Source organism: Mandrillus leucophaeus, unplaced genomic scaffold, assembly GCF_000951045.1.
Source record: "Mandrillus leucophaeus isolate KB7577 unplaced genomic scaffold, Mleu.le_1.0 Scaffold32, whole genome shotgun sequence".
Classification (NCBI taxonomy): Eukaryota; Metazoa; Chordata; class Mammalia; order Primates; family Cercopithecidae; genus Mandrillus; species Mandrillus leucophaeus.
In genome coordinates, this window is record NW_012103365.1 from 279759 (window position 1) to 292311 (window position 12553).

Sequence of the window (12553 nt, forward strand, 5' to 3'; positions counted from 1 at the left end):
TATATAAATATATATAATATATATATTTTGCTGATGCAGTATACAGTGTGTATATATGTGTGTGTATATGTGTGTGTAAATTTATATACACACACATGCAAACAGTTCCTGGAAGAGAATTCTGAATGCTTTGCTAGCAAAACACTGTGGTGTTGCAAACCTAGAACCCAATAGAAAAAAAAGCCATTTATCTGAAGGCTGCGTAGTGGAGAGAGTCTTCAGTTTACCTCATTCTTTGTAGCAGCCCTTGATTTTAACAGGTTTTTGTAACAGGTACAAACAATCCCATACCTTTCTAGGTGCGATTTTAAGTTAAGCTAAAAATTCTTTGTAGGGTTAATTTATTTGTATATGACAGCAGAAGGTAAGATCATGTCAAACCTTATAATTTGGGGAATCTGACACTATTTAAATTATTGGCAACTGTTGTCTATTGTACAGAGATACTTTTTCTACTGGCTCAGTCTGTTACATTAATAATGCATTTTATATGTTCAGGTACACAACTTTACATAAATACGAAGTTCACTAGTAAATATCTGGCTATTTTGGCTATTTACAGCACTAATTTCATTATTTTCATCTGTAAGCAGTATTAATACGTCTTTACCAAAACCTGAGCAATACAATATTTTCTTTATATGTTATATGCCTTTGTTTGCTAAAAACTAATATTTTTGCATTTACTTTAAAGGGCTGTACTAAACCCACAGCTTTAAGTTCTTCCCTAAAAGAAGTATCGCAGCTAACCCTTGAACTCACAGTTTTAAAATACAGTATTTCTCTTCTCCACATCTCCATGCCTTCGCATCAATGCTTGTTTTTCCTGGTGAACGCTATAGATAATCTGTTTGAAATGTGGGACCGGAGGGTGTTTCATGGCAGTGGAGCTAAGTTTCTCCTCTTTATAGTGAACTGGTGACCCAAATGTCCCTATCAGTAGAGTCCCATGTGGCCCGTGCTTCACACAAGCGGAAATGAATGCACTGTTTTTTAAGAGCTAGATTACCAGTTCTAGAATGATTACTTCAAAGATGGGCGCTACCTCCTCGGATATTCAAACTATGAAATGGAGGTGCTTGATGTATTTCACACTGGCTTGTTTAACAGTCTTCCATCTTACTGTTAATTCAGCAATATTTTATTGTGAAAGAAAACCCCAGTGTTTGAGCTCACTCAGGAATTGGGGAAAGAGATGGACAACCACAGTGGTTCATTTCTTAAATGTTCTGGGAGAATGTCATACTTTTCCTTCCCAGAGTAAAAGAAACCTTCGGGAGATCCTGAGGGGAGGCTATTTTTCCCCAAGTATTATGATGTCTAGTCAAGCGTAAGAATACCACTGGACATGTTCTATGGACATTTGGGATTGCAGTTGCTATTGTGATTTGATTGGTCCTCAGTCAAATGGATCGCTTTGAAGGAAAGCTTTGGTTGTCACCGTTATATACCACTGAGATAAAGTGTTAGCAAAGTATGGTTCAAATTAATTTATGACGTGACCAAGAGCTTTTCTCTTCCAAAAGATGAATTGTATTGTAAATAGTTTCTCAAAATATTTTTAACTGGATCATGAGCATGGGGAGAGAAAGTTTCTCAGCTGCTAAGAATTTCCCCACTGTTTACTTCTTTCACTTATGGTGGTGTTGCATTTAAGATTACAAAATTTAAGGTTTTATTTCTATCTATTACCCAAACCATTAAATTGTCTTTAATTTTATCATTGTCTTGGAGGTCCAGTGCATACAGGGCTGATGGGGGAAAACTCCCTCTAGCCAGTCAGCACTCTAACCCAGGATTAAACAATCCCGTCAAGTAGTATGTGAAGTCAAGTCTTTGTACTCTTGCAGACCAGACATTGAAATGGACTCATTCATATAAATTTCTATAAATCCTATAAGTGAAAAGATAGACAACTGTCAGCAGTTGCTTTTTAAAAAGGTCACTATAATAAGTACTATATAGTACAGTATTAATTTATAGCAGGAAATCATATCTTATAAACTGTATATAAAACACTGTTTTATGGTGCAATCATTTGTCAAACTTTTGTCTGTTACATTGTTTTTAGAGTGTGTGCATTCTTCTCATACCTAAGAATATCACTGTAAAATCTGCTGAAAATTATTTTTAGGTTTTATTTGCACAAGACTGAATTAGTTTGACATTTTTGGAAGCTCCTATTGAACATGCCTAAACATCTGTAAACATGAAAAATCTTCAGTTTATTAAAAGCAAACATTTCAGTATGATTCTTTCCAAAGGTAATCCATGTTCTATGTTGTTAATGTGTGTATGTAATTTTTCTGACTCTTCCACCTCTTATAAACCTATTTTCTGTTTCATTTGTTCTGTTTTGAAGGATGGCTCTTTTTTCTTTTTAATGTTCTAGATGACCAAAACGCTATTGGTTTTTACCCTTTTGCCTAAAGCTTTGATATCCTCACTTGATGTTCTGTGAATTCACTGTTTAATCTATTAAGTGAAATAATAGTCCTGGTGACAAGCAATCTGTTGATTTAGAGGAAAGGCCCTGAAAAATACAGTATTGGAAACTAACTTTTCATATGCTGTTAGCTATTATTTTGCATCATGGGCTTCATGGGAAGAACATGTTGCATTTATTTTGTCTTTATTAAAAGACTACTAGCCACAAGTTACTCTGATTGTAGTAACTGTTTTATCAACCCACTTGATCTTTAAAAAATTAAATTTACCTTCACAATTCAAAACAGTAAGCTGTCTTTCAGAAAATTTTTGAAGGATAAAAACATGAAGGAAAAAACTGGCCCATGTAGGTAGGATTCCCTACACAGGACTTTTAGTTGTATCACCTCAAGAGATTTTGAAGTTTGTGATCAAGGTCTGTATATTATCCCAAACTTTATTAAGAATTGTTTTCTAATTGGTTATAACATTTTTCAATTAATAGTTTCAAAACAAATTGTTAATACAACTGTATAAAATGAACATAATTTTCTTCACTTGTATTTTTGTTATTGAGCAAGTTTATCAAAATAAATTGTCTACTAAAGAAACTAAAAAGGCTTCTATTACTTTGAAATAAGCTTCATTTAAAAAATTTATTTCTTATAGAGGTTTCACATATTCATAAGTGACACTTCCATGCCTCTTGGGTTGGTTTTGTTGTTGGCATTGGGGGGTGAGGGTGGTCCTTCCCTATCTTCTTCCACTCCCACTCTTTGCTCACTGCTAGAGAAGAGATGCTATTAATATTTCAGTACATGTATTAGGCCACAATTACCCATAAGAGTCACTCAACAATAAAAGACCACACATACATGTGACTTTCCCTTCTGCATCATGCTTCCATGAGCTAGGAGAGAGAAACCAAGCCAAAGCCTTCAAGTCAGCCATCTTTCTCTTCTTTCTTCCTTGCACATAGACCCAAGTCCATCTTTGCTGCAGTCTTCTGTTTCTACTTATTCCAGGCCAAAAGATCTTAGCTTTTAAGATCTTAAAGTATGGGCTGGAGGAACAAATATAGAGGCCCAGGGACCATGTCACAGCTTAAACTATAGCTCTCTCTGGGGGTGTCAAGATTAGCCCAACTGAATAATAAAAAAATATTTACAGTTTGCTGCTAATTCTTCCTCGTGTGGCCCTTTGAGGACCCTCGTGGGGAATTGGAGGATTAAGACATGTTAAGATTTAGATGTTCTTGGGTTATAAGATTGAGGGGTTTCCTTGGAGGTGAGATTTGAAGTACTATGTCTGGGAAAGTTCCAGGCAAACTAGGGTGAGTTGGTCACCCTACCCTATCTTCACACCATCTAAATCTTCTCCTGATTTGTAACACAGGTTAGAGGTTTTTGGAGGGTTATTTTCTATAAACATTATTGAATAGGTCCACTGGAAATTGTAATGGTAGATTTATGCTGAGCTGCTATGGTGGAGGGGACACTTTTTCTATTTGGTAATACCTTAGGAAAAGGTAACACAGTGGCTTTAAAAACAATAACATGGGTTCAGAAATACCTTATTTTGACTTATTCGTCTATCATCTCTCTTCTAGCCACTATGAGAAGATTATAGGAAAAACACCAAGACTAGAGGACTCTGGGTTCCTTTTATGCAAAGTCAACTCTTCTGGGTCACAGTTACCCAGCAACAAAAATAAAGGTAGTTATTTATAAATGGTATTCAAGATAGAAAGCACAATGTATATTTTTTAAGAGTTTTGGTTCTTTTCCCAGGAGAAGAAAACACTGTGGGTTGGTATTTTCAAGCACATTCAAGGGTTTTACAAATCAGCCCCAGTTCCAGTCACACACAATCTAAGACCACCCAAGATAACATTTCAAGAAGAGATTTTTCACAAGACTATAAAATTTCAGAGCTGGATGAAATGTCAAAGAGCATGTCCAGTATCTCCACTTTCCAGGTGAAGAAATCGAGGCCTCAGACTTTTCCAAAGTCACTCAGCTAGATATCAGCAGAGCACTCAACATAGGAAAGAATGTCTTTGACATGTGGGCCTTGAACTTAAGACCAACATTCATATTCTGTAGCCATTGAACCAGTCTTCCTTCAACTGACAGCCATTCACTCCGATCCATCCAAATCAATTCTGCCAAAATACTCGTAACACAAAAGAAAGCATATTATTTCTGTGTTCACATTTCTGTCATTCCCACTGTCTACAGAATGAAATCCAAACTCCTTTAGCATAGCTTTGACAAGCCTTTGTGGTCTGTCTTCAAGCTCTCTGTTCAGTCTTATTTCCCACCTCTCTTTCTCTTCCCTTCTTACTGAGAACCAGCCTGTTCTCCATTCTACATTCACTACAACCTGCTCCCTGCCCCGGCTGTGTCTGTACCACCTCCTCTCAGTTTTAAGATTCTCCCATATTTGAAATATATCTAATCTTCTGTGCTTTGTGTCTCTCTTGCTTATGCTTCTGTAGCAGAAATTGCTAAACAGGAATAGACTGCCTGGATTAAATCTCAATTCCACCATTCCAACTGTGTGACCCTTAGTAAATCATGTAACTTATGTGAGCCTTGGTTTTTTCATCTGTAGAATGGGACTAATAATATTACCCACCTAAGGGGGCTATTGTTGGTTTAAAAGAGATAAAGTTCCAAGCACATAGTAAGCATTCGAATGTTAGTTGCTGATATTGTCATTACTAAGTGCTTTTGTATAACTGTATAAACTCTTGAATGCAAAGAATATGGCTTCCTCATTGTGTACTCCCTAGAGACCTGGCACAGTGCTTTATACACTGAATTATGAAAATTAAAGTTGGGGCTCCATGACAAAGGAAAATTATGAAACCATATTTCCTGGAGATTTGAAAGACAGAGTCATCAATCTGCCAGGTTTGTTTCAGTGAACTTCTTTCTGAAGGCAGAGGCTTGCCTAAATCAGCCTTTATAAGGATGGTCACTTTATTGGTAAGTATTTGGCTATATAATATGTCAGTTCCATTGACCTCCTTCGGATTTCCCTATGGACTCCAGATCCTTTACTACTGAACTCACAGGGCTGTAACACTGATACTCTACAGAGAGGACCAGGACGATGCCAGCACCCCGTTGATCCTGAGTGAACTCTCTGGAGGCCTCGTCAAGCTTGTGGGTTCTCTGCTGTCTTGAAGCCATCCATCCATTTGACATGTTTTGCAAAGACTTGGTCCTGGTTTTAATCATTTCAGCTAAAAGGAATGGACTCAAGGATTTCATCTCATTTTAGACGCAGTTGTCCTCAATTGGCCATTTTACGGCACTTGTAGTAAATATGGCCAGTGTATTTGGTCACTATTAAATCAATCCTCATTCATTATCTGTCAGGGCAAGTCAGTGAAGTAAATACTGTGTTCTGACCTCTGGCACTCTTTCTCATGTTGTTTAAATATTTAATATTGTCCAAGGCAATTCAAGTATTTTCTTAAATAAAAAATATGAAAACTCTCATTCTTTTCCATTTCTTTATTCTCTATGACAAATGCAAAGAAGTTGAAGAATCAAAATCCTTTCCATAATAAATTGCTCTTTAAAAACTCACATATCTAAGAAGGCTTTTGACTACCTCATCTTCTAAATGTTTTACTAAGGTAGATAGTAAGCGGCAAAATGAACTTACTTGGTGCAGTCCCACCCTTACATGTACCACTTCAATACTTCACGTAGTTTCTGCCTTCAGGGTTATCAATAACTTTTTCCTGCCTTAAGTGCTATTGTGGAGAAAGAAATTATGACCCTGAACCAGGACACAGATTTTCTTTTTACAATAACATATATCTGTAGATTTTTTTTGAAAAACACAAAAATAATGTAGGAAACAAAAAGTTCCCTCCTCCACAATCCACCTTCCAGAGATAACCATTGTTAACAGTTTATCGGGTGTTTTAACATTTTAACATTTTACTGATCAGATTAACAAAAGCAAGATATTATCTATACCTGCCGCTGCTTTTTTTGTTTTTTGTTTGTTTGTTTGTTTTGTTTTGAGACAGGGTCTTGCCCTGTCACCCAGACTAGAGAAAGTACAATGGCACAATCCTAGCTCACTGCAGCCTCAAACTCCTGGGCTCAAGCAATTCACCCACCTCAGCCTCCCAAGTAGCTGGGACTACAGGTGCATGCTGCCACGGCCTGCTAATTTTAAAAAAAAAGAATTTTTTTGTAGAGATGGGGATCTCAGTATGTTGACCAGGCTCATCTCCCAGTCTCCTCCTGCCTTGGCCTCCCAAAGTGCTGGGAGCCATCATGCCCAGTGGCTTTCTTTTTTGACTTAATTTGTGATGTAGATTTTTCTATGTCAGTAAATATAGAGCTTCCTCATTTTAAATGCATAGTATTCCACTTGATACATATCAAATATGTGTCTTCCCATTTTGATGTACATGAGGTTGCTTCCCGTTTTTTGTTATTGCAGATAATGCTGCTGTGAACTTAGGCCTTGGGTAACAAAACCTTCTCAAATGTCATAATAACCTGACATTCCAACTGAAGCATATCAACTATTAAAGGAATTCCTATTTTCAAAAGCACTGTGGTTAAACAATAGTGGCATTCTCTACGTTTAGAGAAAGAAACTAACAGTAAATTCATGTGTTATGTGCTTTCCCATATGTCATCTTAATCCTCTACCTGTGAAGTACAGAGTGGTGTTTTATAGACTACAAAACCAAGGATTAAAAGGCTGAATACCTTACTCCAGGTTCTGTAACTAGCAGCTGGTGAATATGGGTTTCACAGCCAGGCTCCCTGACTTCAGATCTAGGACTCCTGCTGTCCTGCATCGCCAGTGTGGCTGGTCTAAAGGGAATAAAAATAACTTGTCCTGCTTGCATGATTCCTTGGCTCAAACATGAGCAGCTAAATCTATGGTTTGCTTCTTCTGGATGTGGAATGCAAACAACCATAAAAGGTGGTCCCTATTTAGAAACACTTTCCACTTTGTTGAAAGGAAAAAAAAAAAAATGTAAGAAAAACCTCCCACTTATTAAGTTGTTTGTGTCTAATCTTCCATCATGCCCCTCATTGTTGAGCTTTCTCTTTGTATTCATTGTTCACTGGTTTTTTGGTTTTGGTTTGGTTTTTGGCTGCTCACTGCAGTCTCGACCTCCTGGGCCACCATCCTCCCACCTCAGCCTCCCAAGTAGCTGGGACCACAGGTACACACCACCATTTGTGGCTAATTTTAAAATATTTTGTAGAGACGGGGTCTCACTTTGTTGCCCAGACTGGTCCTGAACTGGCCTCAAGCAGTCCTCCCGCCTCGACCTCCAAAGGTGCTGGGATTACAGGCATGAGCCACCATGCCCCAGCCCATTGGTATTTTATAGTGCCAACTTCCTTGATGGATGAAGCTAGATGAGGGCATTGATTTTATTGGGGCCCTTTCAGGATTCCAGCACCCAGGGAAATTTTCCCACACCAGCTGCTCCTCACCCCTACTCCCAAAGCACTTAAAACTCAACTGGATCCCTTCTACTGGACTGGTAGGAATTAATTGGTTATTGGAGTACTCTTAAGTTGTACAGAAGGCCGGGCGCGGTGGCTCAAGCCTGTAATCCCAGTACTTTGGGAGGCCGAGACGGGCGGATCACAAGGTCAGGAGATCGGACCATCCTGGCTAACCCGGTGAAACCCCGTCTCTACTAAAAAATACAAAAAACTAGCCGGGCGAGGTGGCGGGCGCCTGTAGTCCCATGGCGTGAACCCGGGAGGCGGAGCTTGCAGTGAGCTGAGATCCGGCCACTGCACTCCAGCCTGGGCGACAAAGCGAGACTCCGTCTCAAAAAAAAAAAAAAAAAAAAAGTTGTACAGTTCATGGTTCGAACATTTGGAAGCTCCACCCCACCCCCGCTGCCACCCACTAGTTGATCATCTGTCTACATGTTACTGCTGAGACATCAATTGTCACAGGCTAAATGAGGCAGTAGTTTTACTGTGTTTGTCTCACATTTGGGGAATGATAAACTTTGGTGAACTGGGAACTCCTGTGTCTGTGGACTCTTCCCAGAATGCACCAAGGACCCACTTTCTCTTAGAGATTGCCATCTTACCAAAGTATTGCCACCAAACATGGAACAAGTCTCTACTCCCTCTGATTTTTAGATCTGTGATTTTTTTTTTTTTTTTAATCTGTCTGGGAGAATTTTGGCTTTCCTGAGAGGCGTGTTTGCCTAGCACCATGGTCCCTTTGGTTTAAAAAAAAAAAAAAAAAAGGCTCTTTCTTTTTGGAAAAATTGTTCTTTTCCTACCTCAGGTCATGTGGTTTCATGGAGCCGATTTCACCTTCTTGGCTTCAGAGCTCGACACAGAAGCCAGGCTTGGCCGGAGTCATCGTGACAGATTCAGAAATTAGCATGGCATGTGACCAGCCTGGGACTTTGCTGGAACTCCTGGACAGAGGTGTTCTTCTCTTAGAGTTGCTCAGTTGTAGGGGAAAAGTTTGGCACTGCTGGCAGCCACACCTGAAGAGCCTCCTGATCAAGCCATCCTAGAAGAAAGGAAGCTGAGAAAGGAAGACAGTTCTGTTAACATCACTTTAGCTTTTGGATCAAGTCATCCCTGAAGCCAGAACTATCCCTGGATTCTTGTGTTATTTAAGAAAATAAATTCCTTTTTTTCCTTAAACCAGTTTGAGTTGGGTTTCTGTCTCTTTTAACTGAAATAATCTTTACACTCCCACTTTCCTCATGACATTAAACACATTCCTCACCTCCCCTGCTTTGGCATGTCACTTTAATCTTTTCGTTAGCTTAGGCTTTTACAAAAGACAGAAAAAGTTACTTCAGGCTACTGCTTCTCAACCCAACCCAAAGCACCTGCTCCTGGTTTGAAATGGAGGAAAGAAAGAAGGCAAAACAAATTAATATCTGAAAGATATATCCCACCATACTCCTGGGCAATGGGACCACGCTAGAGCTCCTAAATAAAAGACCAGAGATGAGCTGACCCTGATCCATTTCCAAGAGCCTACGGTAGGAGAAATGTCTGTTGTGCTCTGATGCTTTCCATGGGTGTCGTCATGATCTGCATCCTGAAGGGAGCCAAGAAAGATGGTACCCACACAGCTTTCCTCTTGATGGGTCTTACAGCCTGAAAGGCTTACTCTGCTTTATCCCCCTGGCAGAGATCTATTCAGAATGTGTGTTGTGTAGGCTCAAGTAGAAGAAAGCAGAAACAAAGAGTTTCCAGTGTTGGACTTTACTTCTATGCACAGTGTTGAAAACCCATATATCCAGGAAGCAAAGAAAGGTGTGAGGGTGGTAGATGACCTGCTTGGGGTTCCCATGCCTAAAAGAAAAAAAGATGTCAAAATTAGCCAGCCCCTTCCACCCAAAATTTCCATCAAGATGGGCACAAGGACCCTCATCTCTTGTTCACAGAGTAGCCATTGGTTGCTCACAGCCCCTTGGGACCTCCTTACCTCTTTCTGATCTTCCTCATTTTCTGCCTTATTGGTGCTGGCCACATAACAAATGCCATGGACTTATACATGGTGTTCTCAACCCTGGTGACCAGTGGTTAATAAGCAGTTTCTATTTTGAGCATGTTGGTTGTTTCTGACCTGGCCTATAGGCATGGCTGCTGCGGTCAACATCTGAAGGGTGTTCCCTACCATATGATGACTACCACAGGTGGCATATGTTCTTTATTTTTGAGACAGGGTCTTGCTCTGTAGCCCAGGCTGGAGTGCAGTGGTATGATCATAGCTCACTGTAACCTTGAACTCTTGGGCTCAAGCAATCCTCCCACCTCAGCCTTCCAAGTAGCTGGGACTACAGCCACACACCACCATGCCCTGCTAATTATTTTATTTTTGTAGAGACGGAGTCTCACTGTGTTGCCCAAGCTGATCTCAAATTCCTGGCGTCAAGCAATCCTCCCGCCTCAACCTCCTAAAGTGCTGGGATTACAGACATAAGCCACCACCCAACCTTCTGTTCTAACTGATAAAAGTTTATAAAACTTATAAAACTCTCAGAAAGTGAAAACTGATTTGAGAAATGTCCTGGATTCGAAAAACTAACTACAGATCCTTTAGCAGCTTGCAAGTTGGTTGACTTCGGAGACATTAATTACTTTGTCTCTCTTGACAAAGTAATAAAGCTATAAAAGAAGGGTTTAGAGAGGTTCCCAGCTATGGGCCAAGAACTAGTTACATCATAATCACCTGGGGCCATTGTTAAACATGCACATTCCCACACCTTTTCACAGTTCTGAATCAATCTCCTGAATGGGAATGTTTTCTTAGCAAACAATCCAGGTGATTCTCATGGGTACCCGGGCTTAGGAACCACTGTGGCAGATGATCTCTTCTGATGCAAAGAGGTCATTGAGCTTGGCTGTATTAGCCAGGTTTAGGTGGGGCTGGACCAGGTAGGGATAGGGGACTGTCTGACCTCTCCCAGGGATTGTGTTCAGGGAACCCAAGAGAATCTGAGGAGGAAGAGAAAGTTACCACCTTTGCCACACGTGGCAGAGTTCTCTGGAAACTTTCCTCCGTTCCTACCACAGGAAGGCCACAGGCACCTGGGCTTTACTGGCCTACACCATAGTTCTGTGCTGACTGAGAGGTTCTGAAATTTGAAAAAAGGTCTAAATCCGGCTTCCAGGTTTTCGTGAAGGTGGAGAAAAGCAGAGTGACCTGGGAGAAGTGGTTATCAACAACACAGCGGTGACTTCTTCCCCGGAGTGAGGAAAGTTTTCCCTTTCCCTGCCCCGAGCTGCAGTGGTGCAGTCTGTTACCTTGGAGACCAGCTAACACATTCCCACAGGGCAAGCTTCACTGCTGAGTTGCTTGGAGGAGCTTGGAGAAACCAGAAGTGAGATCTAGGAGAAGCAAGGCCCTGGAGTGCCAGGAACCCTTCTCCTAAAGATGGAGAAGTAAATGAAGAAATACAGGTGAGGGTGAGCGTCATCAGGGTTGACAGGGGTGGTGACAGAGGGGGTGGGGGAGGCCAGATGCTAAGCTCTGGACTGAGTGACAAGATTGAGGTAGCCTGGGGTGTGAAGCGTCCACTCCCTACATGCTGAGCATTGGGCTAAATGCTGGGGGTGCCAGTAGACAAGGAAGTCATGGAGCCAGTCTGGGAGACAGGCCATGACAACTCCATATGACAAAGTGAAGGGACAGCAACAGGAGGACTTCCACAGGAGGAGTGGTTTCCTCCCTGGGGGATTGGGGACAGTGAATGGGGTTCAGGAAAGACTCCTATTATTATTATTATTATTATTTTCACCCAATAATCAAGGTTCCCTCTCTCCCTTGGACCAAAATGCCATCTGCCATGGACTGGTTTGTTCTTTTCCTCTCCTGCAATCACCCCCCAGTGTAATTCAGCTCACCTTTGCCTAAACTCTGGACCTGCTCTGAATGCATTTATTCAACAAATGTTTTTTGAGCAGCTACTATGTTCTAAACTCTATTTTATGCAAAAATATCCTAGCAGTGAACATTACTGTCCTGGCCCAAATGGATCTACTTCTAGTATGTTTATGTGGGAGGGGTGCGCAGAGGTTCAAACAGTAAGTAACTAAATATAGAGAAATTATAAAACAAGTAAATAAGTAAATATATAGAACGTATTTACTTATAAGTAAATAAGTGAATATATAGAACGTATTTACTTATAAGTAAATAAGTGAATATATATAGTGAAACATGCTGTGGGGAAAGATAAAGGCAGGTGGAGGAGATGCCGTTTGAGTTAAAGTACTCACAGAAGACCTCTCTAATAAGATTTCATTTGAGCAAAGGCCTAAGGGAAAGAGCTGCGTCCTGTTCATGTCTATCTCCCCAACACCTGTTCTCTCTGGCACGCAGTGAGCGCTCTATAAATGTTCATGAAACACATGATTGTTTTCATGTCATATGCTGAAGTGCTTGAAGATGCAGCCCACATTTTATGGTATTCTACTTTTTTTTTTTTTTTTTTGAGACAGAATCTTGCTCTGTCACCCAGGCTGGAGTGCAGTAGCGCAATCTCAGCTCACTGCAAGCTCCACCTCCCGGGTTCACACCATTCTCCTGCCTCAGCCTCCCAAGTAGCTGGGACTACAGGCGCCTG

The 12553-nt window shown here is 40.6% G+C and overlaps 1 protein-coding gene across 1 annotated transcript in view; it reads left to right on the top strand.

Moving 5' to 3' along the window:
* Positions 1-10800: 10800 nt before the first annotated feature.
* The window catches only part of VWA3A (von Willebrand factor A domain containing 3A), a 65509-nt gene continuing 63756 nt past the window's right edge, over positions 10801-12553 (top strand). Inside the window, 1 exon segment of the mRNA XM_011987956.1 lies at positions 10801-11387. Within this exon segment, the coding sequence (XP_011843346.1) occupies positions 11374-11387 (14 nt within the window). The 5' untranslated portion in view covers positions 10801-11373.